General features: G+C 54.5%; 2 protein-coding genes across 7 annotated transcripts in view; one reads left to right on the top strand and one right to left on the bottom strand.

The window, feature by feature from the left end:
- Positions 1-524: 524 nt before the first annotated feature.
- On the bottom strand, positions 525-17,731 carry Mvk (mevalonate kinase). 3 transcript variants are annotated; one of them, XM_005344264.2, is made up of 11 exons: positions 17,658-17,731; positions 16,685-16,776; positions 15,761-15,908; positions 12,685-12,829; positions 10,503-10,658; positions 8,730-8,833; positions 8,201-8,246; positions 5,480-5,570; positions 5,063-5,179; positions 2,321-2,474; positions 525-1,354 (listed from the first exon to the last, which is right to left on the bottom strand). In XM_005344264.2, the coding sequence occupies exons 2-11, from the start codon at positions 16,760-16,762 to the stop codon at positions 1,206-1,208; spliced, it is 1,188 nt and encodes a 395-aa protein (XP_005344321.1). In that variant the 5' UTR covers positions 16,763-16,776; positions 17,658-17,731; the 3' UTR covers positions 525-1,205. The 3 variants fall into 3 exon arrangements, with proteins under 3 accessions (XP_005344321.1, XP_026644173.1, XP_026644169.1); XM_026788372.1 differs by having other exon boundaries at positions 16,685-16,773; positions 17,658-17,712; XM_026788368.1 differs by having other exon boundaries at positions 16,685-16,767; positions 17,658-17,704.
- A 242-nt stretch (positions 17,732-17,973) lies between these two features.
- Positions 17,974-18,681, top strand: part of Mmab (metabolism of cobalamin associated B) — a 14,209-nt gene continuing 13,501 nt past the window's right edge. For all 4 annotated transcript variants that reach the window (XM_005344263.3, XM_013349403.2, XM_026787382.1 and 1 more), the window contains exon 1: positions 17,974-18,144. In XM_005344263.3, the coding sequence (XP_005344320.1) occupies positions 18,029-18,144 (116 nt within the window). In that variant the 5' untranslated portion in view covers positions 17,974-18,028. The remainder of the gene's footprint in view (positions 18,145-18,681) is intronic.

Genomic DNA, 18,681 nt, shown 5'->3' with positions numbered 1-18,681 from the left:
TAGCGGCGGAGGGCAAACACACAGCGAATCATGGGAAACAAAGTTTAGCCCAGCCCATCTTTACTGTGGCCCCGGCTCCCAGGGGTTCTGTGGGTGAGGTGGACCCTGCCATTCCAGGAGTATGAGGGAAGGGCGTTCCCTCCACCTAGCCAGTTGACATCAGAAGGGAGGGAGAGCCAGGAAGTAGTGGTCGCATGCCTTTAATTCCAGCACTCAGGGAGGCAGACAGAGCTCTATGAGTTCGAGGCTAGCCTGGTCTACAGAGTGAGTTACAGGACAGGCTCCAAAGAGAAAGAAACCCTGTCTTGAAAAACAAAACAAAAACAATCTTAGCCGGGCGGTGGTGGCGCATGCCTTTAATCCCAGCACTCGGGAGGCAGAGGCAGGCGGATCTCTGTGAGTTCGAGACCAGCCTGGTCTACAAGAGGTAGTTCCAGGACAGGCTCCAAAACCACAGAGAAACCCTGTCTTGAAAAACCAAAAAAAAAAAAAAAAAATCTCTCCCCTCTGTGCGGGGAAAAAAAAAAAAAAAAGATGTCCAAGGTTTTAGAGCTGTGTGCACTGGTGGGTGCTCATGGTAGCCCAGCTCTGTTGTGACTGAGGCAGATGTCCTTGTCCCCATTCAGCAAGTGCTACCTAGAAAAACTCCCTCTCCAAGCTACACTGCAAAGTGAGGGGAGTCTTATTTCCTTCTGCTTCAGAACTCATGAGGGAGGGAGTGAGAGAAGGAGGGAGGGAGGGAGCACTGAAGAAGGCACAGAAGGCACCAGCCCTGCCTTCCCGCAGGGCCTGAGGCTTTGCCTGCGCAATCTCTTTATTTTCCCCATGGGTGGCTTTCCCATGAGTTCACATGGAGCCTCAGCTGACGTTTCCCTGCATGCGGACAGCAGACAGGAGCCACAGGCCAGGCAGTTCCTAAGGAGCCTTCAATGGCAGGACAGAGGTGTGCATGGCTAAGAGCCAGAGTTTGAGTGAGGCAGATGGAGGCCAGGCCCAGGCAGATGTACCCAAGAGCTCCAAGGTGAAGGCTGCCATCTCAGGAGAGCCCACAACTGATGCCTGTTTGGCTCCAGAAATGCCAGGGTACAGCCGGAACACTGGGGAGGCGCTACCAGCAGGAAAGGTGTACGGCCAGCACAGAGCTCAACTCCAGTCCCAGAAGACTCCAGGGAGAGGCTTCTCAGCAGGACTCAGGGCCACATCACTCAGAGGCCCAGGGCTTGGCGGACGGGGTCGTCTACAGAGGCAGCCGAGTGCATGGAGACCCCAGGTGCTCCAATGCTGGTCTCCCAGCAGTCAAACCCACAGCTGGTCAGGGCCTGCTTGGCAGCCTCCACTTTGGCTCGCTCTAGACCTGAAGAGGGAAGGCTGTCAGCTCTGACGGACGGCACTCAGCAGACACTCCCACCCTGCTGCGTGTCTTGCAGTCTCAGAGGATCTCTGCAGCACCTATGAGCCATGTGCCCAGTCCCAAACTTTCCTCAATGGGCTTTAATCACCTGGACCCAGGCTTGCCAAGCATCAGATGGTCATGTGGCTTCAGGCTTAATCCCCACATGAGCCTCAGTTTCCCTATCTGGGAACCGAGCTGACGCTAGCCAGACCCCCACTACCAGAGTGCCTGGCTAGTACTGGTAGCCTGGGCATGCTCTTACAGCATTCTCTGCTAACCAGCATTGGTCTTGGACCAGTAGCTACTACGCAGGATCTCCTAGAGGAAGGCTCCCCACACTCCTTAAAGCCAGAAGCCACGGCCAAGAGCAAGGGGCTCTGGGAACCCTGGTGGGCTGTACAAAGTGAGGAGACAGGGGATGAGAAAAAGGAGGAGGGCAAGCAGGCCAAAGAGGGTGGAGGTGGCTGGTATCACTGGACACCTACCGGATGCCTGCAGCAAGAATTCCCTGCACGCTGGCCTGGCCTGGGCCTCTCTTCAGGTCTACTACTGGGTCTTTCCCCAAAGGCTAATGAGCATGGCCATTCCACTCTGCCGCTAGGTCACCCTATCCCTGTTCCACAGCCAAGAGTGGGCTGGGAGGTAGGGGACGGGAACCAGCCCTGGCTGATTCTGAAGCTGCGGCAGGAGGCGGCAGGAGCAGCTTGGGGCAGATGATCTTTTCAGCCACAGGCTCCCCCCTGAGCAGGAGTGAGTCCCCTGGCCTACCTGCAGCCATCCTTGCTTTCCCTGAGCAGACAAAGGGACAGCGAGGCTAACTAACTTGCCCAGGGTCACAAAGCAGAGCTCAAGCCTCCCTTTCTGGGGAGCCCTCCAGCGGGTCCCCCACCACAGTCCATGCTAGCAGCCGGCTTCCCAGCCCCGTACCTGGCTTCAGGAGGGTGATGCCACAGCCACCGCCACCTGCACCTGTCAGTTTGCTGTGCAGTCCGTGTGCTGCTGTGACCTGGCAGAGCTGGTCCAGGGAGGTGTGGCCCACACCCAGGGCATTCAGGTGATGCTGGTTCATGTCCATCAGCTCCTAGAGAAGATGCCATCTGTTCCTGTCTGAGCCACCCGAGGTGAACCCTCTGTCCCTGCCCACGTCTCCTGGCCACCTGGCAGCACTGATGTGGGATAGCTCACATTCTCTACGTGGGACTTGGATGAACAGAGCCAGATTCATCCTCCCGCCACGGATGAACCTGTCCCTCATGGGGTAGGCAGGTAATCTAAGGTGTACAAGCAGGGAGAGGATACCTGTCACTGGATAGCTAAATCTAGTTGACTTCAGATACTGTCCACCTAACCTGTCCACCTTCCATTTGGTCACAGATCACATGACAGATTCCTAACGACCCAGCTTCAATCTCTGGATCAAGTTAGGCTTGAAGCCATTACCACCGGCCCCTCACTTAGAAGACAGTTCCATTTCCGCTAAGGCTAGTGGGGACAAATTTGCCATTTTTGAGAGAAAATGTCTCGAACAATATGCCACCCTACTGCTGCCTCCTGAGCTGGCTGTCACCCCAGCAAGGTTGCGAGTGAGGAAACAGCTAAGTTTTGTCTAGGTTTCTTCAGTTATGTGCAGTAAAACTGCTGCTTGCCAACCAACAAGGAGCGAGGGGTAACCGCTGAAGGCAGCCCCTGCTGCCCTTTGACTGGACGATGGGTGCAGACTGCACTCTAGAGAGGCACATCCAGCCAGGCTCTGCACTCTCTCCTGTGACTGGAACCCAGGCAAGCTGCGGTGAGGCTGGGCTCTGCTCTTCTCAGCCCTGAGGCAGGGTCCTTTGCTAGAGTGTTTCTCCCATGGGAACAGATGGTGTGAGGTCTGCCTGCCTCCTGGTTGTGTGAAGGGAAGGACTTTCGCACAATGCCTGTGTTATGCAAACATTCTGCCATCAGTGTGTGTTACTATCATCCCATTTTATAAAGGGGGGCGCTGAGGGCCAGGGGCAAAAAACCTGGCAGGGACCACCCACCTAGTAGGAGTGAGTCAGTGCCCGTGACATTAGCAATGCCTCCTCTTGTTCGGGGGATCTGGTGGGCCTTGTGCTGTGCGGCGCTCTGCTCCGAGCACGGAGCTCAGGATGCCTGTGCACTGAGGGCTGTCCAGCACCGAGGCAGCTCTGCCAGGGTCTGCCAGGTGCTCTTGCTCTCAGGCCCGCCCCACGCTCCAAGCATTCTGACAAACAAGCAGACAGTGTGGCCTGGTGGCAGTCCGGGCAGGCTGCGTGTGGAGAAGCCTAGCTCCAGGTGTCATGTTGTCATGGCAGGTTCCAGACACCTGTCACATTCTGATCCAAATCTGTCAAGGATCAGATGACAGAGTGTGACATGAGAGAATAGCTCGCTGGTTCACGTGTGGAGCTGTCTAAGAACAGAGCTGTGCACTTCAGCGGCTGTGGCAGCCAAAAATACCCACACTATAATGGGTGCACTGCTCCCCATGGCAGTGCCCTGGCGAGCGCTTCTCATCTCTTTTCAGCTCGGATCTGAGATCCTGAATGTGGAAGGAAGCGAGAGATGGGGAAGCAGGGGAAGCAAGGCTTGGGGACCGCAGAAGGGTGTCTGGGAAATAAGGTCAGAGGTTCCAGGTTATATGGAGACCTGTGCCCAGCACACAGTAGGTGCCCAGTAAAGCACTCAATGATTCTAGGTGTGATGGTGCACAATGTAGGCACACCTATGAGCCTGAGGCTATACTGGTCCATACAGTGAATTCCAGGCCAGCCAGGGCTACACAGTGTGATCCTGTCTCAAAAAAATCAAAATAAAATCGGCTGAGTGGAGGCATACACAGGCATCAATTAGGGTCCTGGCTCTGCTACCCACTAGCTCGATAACACAGGAGAAAGTCAGCCGTTTTGGACCTTAGCTTTTAAGTCTGTAAAATGGAGATGAAGGTAGCTGCAAGGAACACAAGAGACGTTACCCTGAGAGGCTGCACTGGAATGCCAGGAGTGACAGGGGTGGCAGGAGGTAGGCCAAGCGGAGCAGGAGTGTGCCGGGCCATCTGGAGGGGACCCTGCCTGCACCTTCCTACGACCTGCCACTGCTCGGCTACTTCAGCCAGGGACTGCTGAGCCCTAGTACTCCCAGGGAGGCCAGATGGCATTTTACCATCAGCCTGATTTACCAGACCAGCTGGCCCATGTCTGAGAGGCAGCCCTTGGCTCTCTGAGCTGGTGGCACATGGGCACTGGGAACAGGAGACCCTGGAACTGTAACAAGCTTGTGACACCCCAGTGAGGCCACCAGCAGGCGGTGAATGAAAGAGAATTCAGACACTGGCCTGCTCTAATGCTGATCGTGGGATTTCTGTGCCACACTAGCATAGCATGAATGGTGCTGGCCATGGTTAGAGGACCACAGAACAACTTCAGAACCCACCTGATCAGAAGCAGCAGGTGGCTGTTGAGTGGACACCCATAGCCACCAAAGAGCAAGAACCATGAAGGTCGGCATCTCCCCAGGACAAACAGGGAATGGGGGGTCAGCAAGATGAAGTGTCTGTTCATGTGAGCTGCTTCTTAATCTTGTGACCCCACCTGCCCAAGGGCCAGGCTTCCAGGGTCCAGCCCTGGGCCAGCAGCAGGGTGAGGAGCTGGCCAGTGGTGGACTTACTTCTAGAACAAGGTAGTGTTCTGGGGCTGGAGCTGCCGCCATCTCTCCGAGCACGCGCTCACACTCCAGGGATATGGCATCAATCGAGGTCAGGAGCGGGGCCACGATCTCAGGAAACTGGAGGGAAGGAAGGGTAGAACACGAAGTCTAAGGATAGAGGAGTGCCCTGCTGTAGTAGTGGGGCACCATCTACACCAGCCCTCAGGAAGTCTCCTCTGGCCTGGCCTCTGTCATGCTGCTGCCCTAACATCTGCTGGGATCCTTGCACAAAGCCAGTGACTAAAGGAGCAGGCCGGTTCCAAAACTCACTGGTCCTGACTCTAGTCTAGCAGTCAGCATCTTCCTTTCTGTCCACAGATTCCCCTCCTCAGAGTCCCCTGTCCCCAACACCCACAGCACCCCTCCATCCAGGAGCACCTTGATTAGCCTGCTTCTGACGCCAGCCACGAGCGCCTTGGTACTTCGCGGGACCTTGGTGTTAGTGAGCAGGATCTGCAGGGCCGGGAGCCTGCAATGAGAAAAAAGGCAGGATGGAGGAACCAGGCCCGGGACTCTACCCCATCCTGGTACAGAAGTGTAGGTCCAGAAAGGTATGTCATAAGGATAGCACATGGGAGGACCCCAGCTTAGTCTAGGGACTAGCAGGCAGAGGGGAGGAAAGAGAGCCTTCAAGGCTTTGCCATCCGTGAGGGATAAAGACCACTAGGGTAAGAGGCTGGTGCAGAACAGCATCTGCTGAGCCTGGACAATGAGGTCATAAGCCTTCACTGGGTTCAAAGTAGCTATGGCAGAGTGCGGGAAGGGGCGGAGGCTCAGTGGTGCCCAGCCTTGAAGCTTGGGTGGGGATGAAGAGGGACACAAGCAGGAGACATGTTTATCCTTCTGCAGGAACGTTCCAGGTCTTAAGGTTCTAGGAATTCAGGAGTCTCTACATGGCTGTCACTTGCTGACTGTTCTCAATCTAAACCTGAAATGTTCTGCAATCCAAAAACTTTGGGGCAAGCCGGGCGATGGTGGCGCACGCCTTTAATCCCAGCACTTGGGAGGCAGAGGCAGGCGGATCTCTGTGAGTTTGAGACCAGCCTGGTCTACAGAACTAGTTCCAGGACAGGCTCCAAAGCCACAGAGAAACCCTGTCTCGAAAAAACCAAAAAAACAAACAAACAAACAAAAACTTTGGGGCACCATGTTTGAGTTTAGATTTCTAGCTTAGGGTTGCCTGTTCTCTCACGCACCTGTAGTAGTCCCTGTGGGAGGGAGCAAGCAGACCGGATGGACTGCAGAGGCACCCATGAACCCCTTCTATAGTGCCGAGAGCAACAATCTGGGCAGGAAGCCTGCGGCAGCCACAGGAGTCAAAGCCCCAGCTGCTGTGGAGAAGAGAGCAGCCCAAGGCTGCAGTACGCAGACGCCCCAGCATGGCCCTAGGGAAGCTGTGCAGTCCTGACCAGCCGCTCTTACTGTCCAACCACTCTGCCCTTCAGAGAGCTGGGGCGGGGATGGAGGCAGAGAACCTGGATGCGCCTCTGCGAGACAGCTGCAGGCTGTGGACCCCACACCTTTATTCGCCCTCTTTACAGTTCAAGACTAAGGTCCAGTAGCGGAGAGGCCGCTGTCCTACTAGCTCAACACCCAGAAGCTCAGGATGGAGGGTGGTACTTGTCTTTTCTAAGCTTCCTAAGATGAGCAGACCGCCTGTCATCAAAAGGGCAGTGTTCAGGGAGGCTGGACCTGGAGCCACACCACAAACAAGGTGCTGTATACAGAAAGGTGCCCTTTTGGCTTTGGGGAGAAGCTTCCCTGTTGAGCCAGCTCTAGGATGAAGGCAGGACTGGCTTGGGGGTTGAGGAGCTTGGGAATCCCATCTTCATCTTCACCCACATTCTCTGCTAAAGGCTTGCTGCCAGTCCTCACCAAACCTATCGTGTCCAGGGGTCAACACTCAGGACTGTGCTCTGGAAGTGTGTGTGTGGTCTGGGCCTGGCCTCCCCTGATCCAGGTCATCCCATCTTTCCTTCCCCAGTGAGCACATCATCAGTACCCTGGCCTCCTCCCCCCTGTTCTGCACAGCACTTGCATCCGCTCTCCCAGAGGCTGCTCCCTCCCCACAGCTGCCTGACTCCTAGTCTGTCAGGCCACTGCCCTGGGGCTACCTCAGCAGGGTCAGGCCTCTGCCCTGGGGCTACCTCAGAAGTGGCTCTGGAAACCCCACCTGATGTCCAACCAGCTGCACTAAGGAACACTTTTGATCACAGCTGAGGGGTGTAGAGAGCAGGCATGCGCTGAACACCTGCAAGGTACAGACCCCCCCCCCCCCCAGTAAGGATCCAGCCTAATACTGGTGGAAACAAGGCTGAAAAGCCCCAGGGCAGACTTGTTCAAGGCCAAAACTGGAAGAGGCTGGGGTCGGAGCTGAGTGGCCCTGTTAGCCACTAAAGGAGTGACTCAGCTGGCTGGGGCAGTGTGCCAGGACCTGGTGCCTGTCTGAGAGACAAGCGCCAAGGGTGAAGACGGCAAGAAAGCACCAGTGACCCTCCCTAACACATAAACCACCACGTGACCCACCTCAGCCCCAGTGGGCTCCTACTTGCCACCATCCAACCCATCCCCAACCTTTCCATTGGCGACAAAAGCACTGCGTACCAACATTCAACCTGACCAGGTGGAGCACAGACATGCAAAGCAGCCAAGCCCTCCGCTCTGAGCCTTGCCTGAGCCTCCCATTGCGGGCTCCATTCCACAGAAGCCTTGCTGGCCTCCATAACACCCCTTTGTCCTGTGTGGGTTTCCACACTTACCTGTCAAACCCACCCTCACTCACAGAGTGCTCCCAGAAACTCCCGGGATGTATGCCTATGCGCCATCAGAAGGAAGGCAGTGCCCACTGCTTACTAAATGAATGGACAGACAGACAGACAGAGTCTGGGAACCAGCTGGGCTTCAAGAGGAAGGGGCAGTAACACTTTCACCTTTCATCACAATGAGGAGTTGGCATGGGGAGGAGAGACCTCACAATGGGATATGGCCACAGCAGGAAGGGGACAAGGACAACCGCCCCTCACAACTTCACAAAGGTACAGTGCTCTTCCTGGACATGCGGAGCAGCTGTGCTAGGCCTGGTCACGAAGCCTGAGTTACCTCTTCAAGGATGACATCTTCCCTTGCTGGTAGCGCAGAGCTCCTCCTAAAAAGAGGGACAGCAGCCATCATGACAGGGAAGGCTCAGCTCTGCACTCTGGGACAGTGTGAGGTCAGTGTAGCCTCACCACATGCCAGGCTGAATGATGCACCCATCCGTTCCAGCTTCAGCTGTGGAGGACCCAAAGGGTATTAATGCCCTCGGGACCTTGGCCTTCTGAGCTGCTGGCTTCCTTAGCCATTGCCCATGTGGTGAGGTGAAGGCCAAGCAAGCGGCGTGCAAGGATGGAACGTTGCTTGTGTGGTCTGCCAACTCCATAGCAACAGTCCTCTGTGACTCCCCGACAGAGATCAGTGAGGTGTACTATTTCCTAGGGCCTGAGCCCACCCTTCAGAGAGGCATGGCCCTGCGATCTTCCCTTCCCCTTAAACACAAACACGCTCTTTTCCTCACGCCCTACGCCAAGAGTCAGGGCACCTACGAAAGCAACGAGTCTCGCAGGAAGGATGAGGAAGCAAACAGACCTACCCCAGGTGCTGACAGCATTGTCCACGCCGGAGGGGTTCCCGTGGATCACTCTCTCTCCCTCGTAGGCCCACTTGTTAATCGACTCCAGGTCCTCGTCAGGCCACCTGGGCATACAGAGTGAGGGTCACTTTAGACAGCAGAAGGAGCTGTGGGAGGACCCGCTGCTAGCACAGGCTACCCCAAGCCCAGGGCTGATGTGATTGGGCACAGGAGCTCAGAAGGAGCAGAAGAGTTGTCCTCTTAGCTCAAGATGACACCAAGCCTTGCCTTCCCTTCCTCTGAAACCACACAGCGCAGCAGGAGAGGCCCAGGCCTCGGCTTCCCAGTGTGCTGTGCTCTCCCTAGATGACTGACTCTGAACTGTCAACTAACCTCTCCGAGCCCCACTGTCCTCACTCTCTTCTGGCCCATGTCAGGCATGACTGGAGGCAGGCCTCATGTCTACACGGGGCACGTGGCCTGCAGGGGTGGCTCGGCAGCGGTCAGTGTGACAGCACCCACGGTGGCACACTCCTGCAGCTGTGTACTTGGGAGACCGAGGCAATAACAGCAATAGTGTGAGCCCAGCCTCACACAGCAAGACCCCACCTCAGAACAAAGATACCACCACTGTGAGTCTCTGGTAGGCACCACTCACCTCTGAACCTCCTGGAAGCAGAGGAGCCTCCTGTGGAACAGCGTGGGTGGGCTCAGGGCCAGCACGTGACCAGATCAAACACTAGTTGGAACCCAGAAGAGCAACCCCCTACCCCTGCCTCAGTGTAGCTCTTTTCTGGAAATGCCCTTTCCCCTGCAGAGCTGTGTGGGGTGCTGCAGGCTGGTCGGACGCCAGCCACTACTCAAATCCTCCAGCTATTTCTTTTCTCTCATCTGCCAAAGACGAGACAGCAGTACCTCCTTCACAAAGATGCCACAAGGTGGGAAGAACACACCACGCTGTTATATGATGCCTGGGGCACAGGGGCCTAAAACAGGTACTGGGACCACAGCTCCTGAGCGTATGCAAAAACAGCCCAGCGCCTTGCTGAGGCAGCTGCTGCCTCTGGGTTTTCTCCCGTGTGTCCGGTGAGGACCATGGATCTGCAACTCACACAGTAGTGTGTGCCAGTGGCTAAAGGTGAATTGGCTGGGTGTGAGGGATACACTGTAACCAACCCCCGCATCTGGAAGGCTGGTGCAGGAGGTGAACTGGCTTGTCTGGGTGTGAGGGGACACACTGTAACCCCAGCATCTGGAAGGCTGGTGCAGGAGGTGAACTGGCTTGTCTGGGTGTGAGGGGACACACTGTAACCCCAGCATCTGGAAGGCTGGTGCAGGAGGGTTATGAGTTACAGAACAATCTGTGCTATGAAGCAAGACACTTTCATACATAAAAAGAAAGAAAGAAAAGCAAAGGAGAGAAGGTTCAAGCGGGTAGAGGCTTGCTGTACAGGCAAGAGGAGCTGAGCTGGGAGGTGACACACACCTGTAATCCTAGCACTGTGAGCAGAAACGGGACTCTGGGAGCTCACACACCAACCAGGCTGTTGTACCCAGTGTTGTACCCAGTACTCAAGGTAAAGGCAAGGACTGACACCTAAGAGTACCCTGACCTTCATCCCACCCCCAGAGAGAGAGAGAGACAGACAGACAGAGTTTAAAAACCCTATAGGAAATGCAAAGCTATCCCTTTCACACAGGGGGAAGCTAAGGTTCAGACAGGTACCAGTGTTCTGAGCCCCAGTGCTACTCACTGCTCCATCACAGGAAGGACAAGGCAAAGACAGGCATTACCTGCCGATGGCACCCTTGTCCTTGAGCGGGTTGGTGATCTCCTCGCAGGCAGTCAGGAGGGCAGCCACCAAACACACAGAGTAGGCAGCACTGGAGCCCAAGCCTGCCCCAGGGGGCAGTTCTGACCACACTACAATGTCCAGGCTCGGGAGTGTCCTGAAACACACCGGGGCACAAAGCATGACTCCTTTGACAGTGTGAAGTGCCTATGGGAACCCGGGCCCAGGAATGGACATTGGGGGAGTGGCTGGCGGATCACCTGGACCACTGGATGGTGGCAACTGAAGGTGACTCAGACAATCAGGAAACAGGTGCCAGGCTTAAATCACTGTGAACTAGTCCCCATCCCCAAACACACACATACACAGCTGGGTTCCTTTCTGGCCTGGCTCTCAGCACCAGTTGTCCGTCTGTCTGGCACAGCCTTGTGCCACATCATCTCCCACCCATCTTTCCAGAGGTCACCAAATGTTTTCACTGGACGCTTCCCCAAAACACCCACAAGGGCCATCGCTAGGCTCTGAGGATCCACACGTCATCTCCCTCCATGGCTGCCTGTGTTCCCAGGTGGCCTCTCCCACCAGACACCCCTCCTGACAAACGGGACTGGAGTCTGCTGCAGATCAGTTAAAAGAGCAGCTATACCATCACACACAGACCTCCCTCAAGTAATGCCTGACAGTGTTAGCCTTTTTCTAAGACCTGTTCCCACCTTGTAGACATCAAAATACACATGCCTACCCTATGCAGATGGGAGACTCTGCCCCGACCCACTGAAGGGAAGCATGCTACCCAAGCAGAAAATTTCCAAGTCAGGTACAAATGCCAACCACCTATGCAATGTCCCCAACACAGGGCCTGGTGGCGGGGCCAGCATCTGATGCTCTGCCTTTCCCCTCACATAAAAAAAGAACACTGGTGACACACCAGGCTAGCCTGGTCTACACAGTGATGCCCAGACCAACCAGGGCTACATGCCTCAAAAACAACAAACCCCAAACTACTCTATACAGCATGCCTGTCATGGCAATGGCCATGTTACCATTTTAATTATATTCCTAAGCTGCCTTATTGATTCTTGAGGAAACTATACATATTATTAATAATGAATTTACTCTGTGAGCTCATGCCATTTTGGAAAGGGTCTTATGAAGCCAGGGCTGACTTAAAGTTGCGAAGCAGATGAGGATGGCGCTGAGCTTGACCAGCCAGCCTCCGGCTCACAGGTACTGATTACAGTGTGCACCACCACACCAGGCTATATGTGACAATGGGGACAGAACCCAGGGCTTCACGCATGCCAGGTAAATAACTGGCCACATCCCTAGTTCTGCTTGGTGCTGTGCTTGTTGGATTGTTTGAGACAAGGTCTCACAATGAAGCCTAGGCTGTCAGCCTATCCTGAAAGTCATGCTGGAGCCCATGCACATGAGGACTCAGGGCAGTCAATCTTCTTGCCTCAGTTTACCTGAGCACCAGTGTCACCACATCCAGCCAGAGGAAATGGTTAGTGGTCACAGTAATGATGCATCAAGCCACATGCCAGGCTCTGAGCTCCGCACTTTCGTCAGATTAAACCTTACTACCCTCAGAGCCTGGTGCTATCAATGCACCACTTCACAGATGGGAAAGCTGAGCCTCAGAGAGGGCAAGCAGCTCAAATGAGGGCAAGAGGCCTGCCACCATCCTTCAGAGTGCCTGTGATGCTGTCTTCGCGGCACTGTCAGGCCTGAGGCACCAGCTTTCCAGGTCTCTCTGAAAAGAGAACTCAGGCTTCACTCTGCTAACTGTAGCGAGATGAGACACACATGTGCCTCTCCGGCCATACCACAAAGAGGCCACCCTGAGGAACAAGAATGCAGCAAAGCCTTTGTCCTCCTGAACTCAAGCAGCAGAGGACACAGTACAGGGACAACATGTCAGTGTTCATGTGAACTGGGTGCATGTCATCTCTATGGCCTAACCGGCTGAATGGTCTTCGGGCTGTCTAACTCTGGGGCCTCTGCTTCCCCAGGAATAAACAGGTGAAGCCTCTCTTCTGGGCCGCTGCCTCACTGTGTGCACCACCTATGGCCATCATCCCTAGAGACCCAGAGGCACAGGGATTCTCCAGTAACAGTGGCAACCAAAACACTTCCTAGGAGAGGCTGGGCGGACTCCTACAGACCATGCATGCACACACCTCTGCTTCCGGCAGATAGTCAGGTACAGGTACAGAAAGGCGAGCACCGCCAGGCCCTCAGTGCCGACACAGTCCCCTGGGAGGCCCGCCACCTTCTTCAGCTTCTCCAGTTGCTCTGGGGTGGGAGCTGGGCCATCGCCATGCTCTGTCACACAAGCAAACAAACAGGCAGCTGAGAGGGCTTCTGTAAACTCCAGAACACAGTGGGATAGAACGGGGACAAACAGGGTCCCAGCAACCAGCCAGGTGTATCAGTTTGTTTCCAGTTTGGGCGGTAGGCAGACTTTGGCATGGGTCTTGACTGTGAAGATAAAGACCAGGCACTAAGGACTCAGCATGGCTCCCGGCCTGGAGTGAGTCCTGAACTAATAATCTGAGCACATGCTGTGTACAAGCCTTCGCTTCACCTCGAGCCTTCAAAACCAAAGGGAGCAGTAAGGTGATCCCCAACGACTTCTCCCTCTCTCAAAGACAATTAGCAAAAGGTCTGGGGATGTGGGCAAGGCCCTCATTTAGCACGTGCCAGGTCCTGGGCTCCATCCTCAGTGTGTGCGTATACACACACACACACACACACACACACACACACACACACACACACACACACACAAAGGCTGAGCAAGTCTGACCAGCTCGACTTCACAGATCACGCCCAGTCTCGGGTCAGCAGGTGGAATGGAGCAGGGCGTGGCTGTTAGGAAAGTTCAGGGCATCCACTAAGGGCTCAGGACATACGTGCTGAATAGATTCACGGTACATTCTAGAGGGCCAGACCAAGAGGTCAAGGAGACACCAGCATTGCAGAGTTCTGTGATGGAGACAGACCAATCTTGGAGTGTAGAGACCTGTGTAGGCCTTTCTGTAGCCACGATGGAGGTGCAGCCTCCAAGCCTCCATTGTTACATTCGTAAAATGCAGATGAACAGTATCACCTGCTTTGGGGACTGCCAGCGGAGACCATGCTTGGCTCACGGTCTGACACCTGTGCTCAGTACCTGTTCACTGTCTGTTACTATGTGGAGGGAGCAGTGGCAGCCAGTCTCCAAGAAGACCCTGTGGTCTCCTACTGAGGCAGACTTACAACCCTGGCACCAACCCTTTCTCCTGCTGGGTCTCCACAACAACTGCCAGTCAGCTCACACACCATCACTCCTGGGCTTGGCATCAGCAGAGACTTGCCCGGACTAGCCAGTGGGTCTGTGTGTTCTCGGCCATAAGCTACCATGCCTGGCTGTCGTTGCTTCAGACACTGACTCAGAAAAGCAGTTGCTGGTCCTCAGGGATGGTGCCATCCTACAGACTGCCTGACGCCATGGAAAGCAAGTCCCAGAGGCTCGGAGCTGAGGAGGGTGCAGGAGTGACCCAGGGAATGTCTTGTAAAATATACTCAGTTCCCACCATTGGTACCAGTGGGAATATACTCAGTTCCCACCGCCTGTTCCAATCCTCTACAGCAGAAAGGCAGGGCCAGGAACCCATATACACAGAAAAAAGAACAAAGCCCCCAGCCAATTCCAAAGGCCCAGCAGACAGGAAAGAACCGCTCTAGATTGACAGCCCTCATCCTTCTTTCCGTCTACTGGGGATCAAGCCCAGCCCCCCACTGCTGAGCCACAGACCAAAGCGGTTACCACACTGCGTCTCTGGTGGCAGGTGACAGGGCTCAGGGGCAGCTGGAAGTAGTCCCGGGAGGGCTCTCACTCGCCCTCGGCTGGCCTGGCCGAGAAATGCTGTTTCTAGTGAGGAGGCCCGAGCCAGAGAAGATGAGCATCCTGGGAGTCAGACCAGGCCATGGGGCAGGGGCCCTGCTGACACACAGGAACCAGCCCAAATGGCTTCAGTCACGGCTCTTCCCACGCCCCCAGCAGCAGCAGCAGCAGCAGCAGCAGCAGCAGCAGCAGCAGCAGCAGCAGCAGCAGCAGCAGCAGCAGCACAGGGGTGATGTGGGAGTGATTTCTTATTAATAAAGAAACTGCCTAGACCCATTTGATAGGCCAACCCATAGGCAGGCGGAGTAAACAGAACAGAATGCTGGGAGAAAGAAGCTGAGTGAAGGAGTCGCCATGATTCTCCCACTCCAGACAGACACAGGTTAAGATCTTTCCTGGTAAGCCAGCTCGTGGGGCTACAGCAGATTATTAGAAATGGGCTAGTCCAGGTGCGAGAGTTAGCCTAGAAGAGGCTAGATAGAAATGGGCCAAGCGGTGTTTAAATAAATACAATTTGTGTGTTGTTATTTCGGGGCATAAGCTAGTAGGTGGCCGGGGTGCTGGGGACGCAGCCCTGCCGCTCGTATTACTACACAGGGGCCCCGGGCTATGGGCATGGGAAGCCAGTGCTGACACCCTGAAAGAAAAGCATAGTATGGCCCGACGCTGTTTCAAAAACAAGAAATTCCCTCTCCCAAAGTCAATCTTGACTGGCTAGCGCCAGAATGCCCAGGGTGCTACTTGGGGAGCTGAAGCTGTGAGGTGTCTACCACCTCAAGTTATTCCTGACTGTCTACTGAGCCAGGCAACCATCATCTTGGGGAATTCAGCACTGCCCCCTTGCAAAAGCAATGATCCCAGCTGGGTTTGTTGACTGTGCACCCCCTCACAGAGGTATAGGGAGGTCGTAGGACCCTCACCTGGGCATCTACTGGCTCCCTACCACAAGCTGTATGCAACTCTGCCCCAGAAGCACATGGCTGCAGGGAGGGGCTAGGATAGCTGGGCTCCATCTATGTGACTTCATGAGAGGCATCATTCCTGCCAGGTGAAGACTTTTTGGTGGGGCACCCACACCCCAATAGGTAACCCCTGACCTGTACCCAATAAGGGAGCCCAATGAACTCATGGGTTCCCCAGGGTGAGCTCTAGTGGAACTGTGCCTGGGTTGTCGCTGGGACCTTAGGAGAAGGGTGGGTGTCGTTTACGTTTCCCCGGGAAGGAATTTAGCAACGCTTCATTAGTATTGACTGGACTTGCCTGTAATAAACGTAACTTCCTTGCCTGAAGGAACTACCCCGTCACCAGCTCCCCACTTTCTTCAGGGGCCAGGCTCTTACCACACCTGGCTCCCCCTTTGTACTAACCAAGAAAGCTTGTGTCCAGCAGTTGAAGCTCGGCTACATTCCAGACCTGTTTAATACCAATGTTTGGTAAATTGAGGCTCAATTTCCCATTGCTCTGTGGTCGAAGCAGTAGAAACGTTCTCAAGTTCAAGGCCACCGCCAGGGCCACCTATAGGACAAAGGGCAGAAGCAGTAAGCCGAGGGTGAAGGCTCATGGCCTGACATCCATGTTTCAGAGATGTAGGCGGGAGGGTCCCTAGGGTTCACTGGCCGTCTAGCCTCTCCATTCCAGAAGGCTCTAAAACAATGAGAAAGAAGCACTGCCTCAAAACCTGAGGCAAACAGTGCCTCCTGAAGAACAATACCTAAGTTCATCTCCTAGCTTACACACAGCACACATGCGCGCGAGCACACACACACGCATATGCACAGACAAAACCATAAAGTGACAGTTCCAGGGAATGGAAAAAAAATCTAAGTTTTGAGTTCAGAACCACTCAGGCTCACACCCAGCCTTGTGAAGGTATAATGTGCTTGGTCATGTCACCAATTCTCTCCCAAGCCTCAGTTTCCCTCCCTGTAAGACAGAAGACTACGAAGTTGCACCCCTGGGCTAGCTCCGAGGATTAAATGAGATAATGCATGTGTTCAACACCTCTACCAGACCCTCTCTCCAATTCCCCAACACTGGGACACCCCAGAGTCCACTCCTCTGAGCTCTTTTCCCTAAAACAAACTTCCTTGGTGATTCCACTCAACTTGTGAGGGTTTACACGCCATCTTTCTGGTATTGTACTAGATGGCCAGAAGTCCTTTAGCGATTTAAGTTTTGTTTGGCTGGAGAGATTCATCCAGTCCACCCCTCAGGCCTTTCTTTTACCTTCTTCAAATTCAGAGTCAGAGAGAAGTAATACTCAATTCTTCAGGGCTCCGGGGACTTTTTACCTTGCCGTGAACCACAGCATGTTCTCCATGGAGAATGACTTTCCCGGGAGCAGATACCAGCAGGACTTCTGACAACATGGCTCCTGAGACTCCTCAGAGGGAATAGGAGAGAGGGGAACAAGGGTGCCTAGATGTTAATTAGTCACATCAGAAAGGTCGGGCTTTGTGACACATGTCTTTAATCCCAGTGTTTGGGAGGCAGAGGAAGGAGGGATCTCTGGGTTCAAAGCCAGCCTGGTCTACAGAGTGAGCTCTACGAGAGCCAGAACCATGTAGAGAAACTCTCAAATAGTAAAGGAGAGCGAGAGCGAGAGCGAGAGACTACCATGAATCTGTTTCTCACATGTCAGATAGGGCAACACCAGAGACTGAAACCAAAGGACTGGGAAGCAGCAGTGTCTGTCTGCCAAATAGCTCCTTGACTAGACAGCTACTCAGCACTGGCTGGTTCTCGGCTCCAGCTCATTGCTATCACCACTGAAGGTAGAAACTGACATGGCCTCCGAGTGCACCGCTCACAAGTGAAGGGCTTGCCTACTATGAGGAAGGCCATGTGTTTGATGGTGTGGTAAAGGGAGGTTTACATAAAATCTCAAAAAAGGAAAGAATTATTTCCAGACATTGAGTCCACAGCTAACTGTCAGAATAATAAATAAGGCTGCAGGACATACCTGTTACACCCGGTGTTAGGTATTTAAACAAGAACTTCTGCAAGGTAGAGTCTAATGAGTGTTTCTTCTGGATTTACGGGTGCATGCATTTTTGCATTGTTATAACTAAGGTAAAATCACCCGAGTTTAAGACTTCACCGGAACTGCCTCACACAAACCACCCCACTAGCAGACACCGACTGTCCGATCTGATGCCGCCGACCGCTCTGACCAAGGAAACTAAGGCAGAGGAATGGGGCGCCTGGCCTGGGGTGTCCGGGGCCCCGGTCCTCGCCGCCAGCCCCGTAGCCCAGGCCTCTCACCTGCCGCGGCCAGCGTCCAGGTGTGCCTAAGCCGCAGCCGCAGCTCCCGGTCTTCTCCATCCCGGAGCGCCCAGCCCCACGGAGGCGGGCGCGACTTCCCTCGAGCCAATCAGAGAGCTCGAACCGAGGATCCCTATACGGATTGGGTCGAATATTGACCAATGGGAATTTCAAACACGCCGGGGGTTTCCCCGCCTTACTCTTTTCGTAATCCAATAGAAAACAAGCATCGGGGAGTGCCCCGCCCTGGTGCGAGTGCCGCAGACCAATAGGAGACGGCGATTGAGAGGTGGCGCGGCCAGCTGCGGGGCGGAGTCATCCCCGAGGGTGGACGGAGGCCTCGCGGGGTCAGCCCTGGACTGGTCCCACGCATGGCTGTGTGGATGTTTGGGGGCCGCCTTGGCCTGCGCGGGCATCTCTGCGCCTGCAGGCTGCTGTGTCCCCGTTTTCAGAGCCGCAGCTCTCAGGGCGAGGAAGACGGGAACAGGTGAGTGTCAACTACAACAGTTGCGGGGGTGGGGATAGTTGTATTGGCTCCGTGGGTACGTCACACTGGTGACGTCACCGGGGCAGCATGGCGTCAGAGACCAGAATTTCTTGGCACAAGTTCTAATGCAGTCCAGCTGTGGCCAGTCAGGGCAGGGCATGTCGATGCGGGCCATCAGGGCCCTCTATTCGGATTTTACCCAGTGTCCAAAGCGGTTTAGTTTTGGACAAATTGGGATTAGTATTAGGACTCCAGACATCTTCTAAGAAAGACATAGTAGCACTTTGAAACTTGTACCGTAGACTTCCAGGACCTTAGAACCTGCAGACTACCATGAACTTAGAGTCAGTGTTTCCTGCCCACTTCTCTGATTTTTTAATAACCTTGTAAGGTAACATTTTAATTGTAAACTACATATTTAAGTTATGCGCTGTGATTTAAAAATGGCTGGGCGATGGTGGAGCACGCCTTTAATCCCAGCACTCGGGAGGCAGAGGCAGGCGGATCTCTGTGAGTTCGAGACCAGCCTGGTCTACA

This window comes from Microtus ochrogaster, chromosome 2 (assembly GCF_000317375.1).
Source record: "Microtus ochrogaster isolate Prairie Vole_2 chromosome 2, MicOch1.0, whole genome shotgun sequence".
In the NCBI taxonomy this organism is placed as follows: domain Eukaryota; kingdom Metazoa; phylum Chordata; class Mammalia; order Rodentia; family Cricetidae; genus Microtus; species Microtus ochrogaster.
Note: the sequence above shows the minus strand (reverse complement) of the source record. Positions and strands in the feature narration are given on the sequence as shown.

Bases quoted from the DNA above. Each gene is read 5' to 3' on its own strand.
- Mvk (XM_005344264.2), bottom strand. From the start codon at position 16,762: ATGTTGTCAGAAGTCCTGCTGGTATCTGCTCCCGGGAAAGTCATTCTC. The intron at 12,830-15,760 runs GTTAGTACAAAG...CTTGTGTGACAG, and splicing joins GCTGGACACAAGCTTTCTTG to AGCATGGCGATGGCCCAGCT. The intron at 5,180-5,479 runs GTGCTCCTGGAT...CCTTCCCTCCAG, and splicing joins TCAGAAGCAGGCTAATCAAG to TTTCCTGAGATCGTGGCCCC.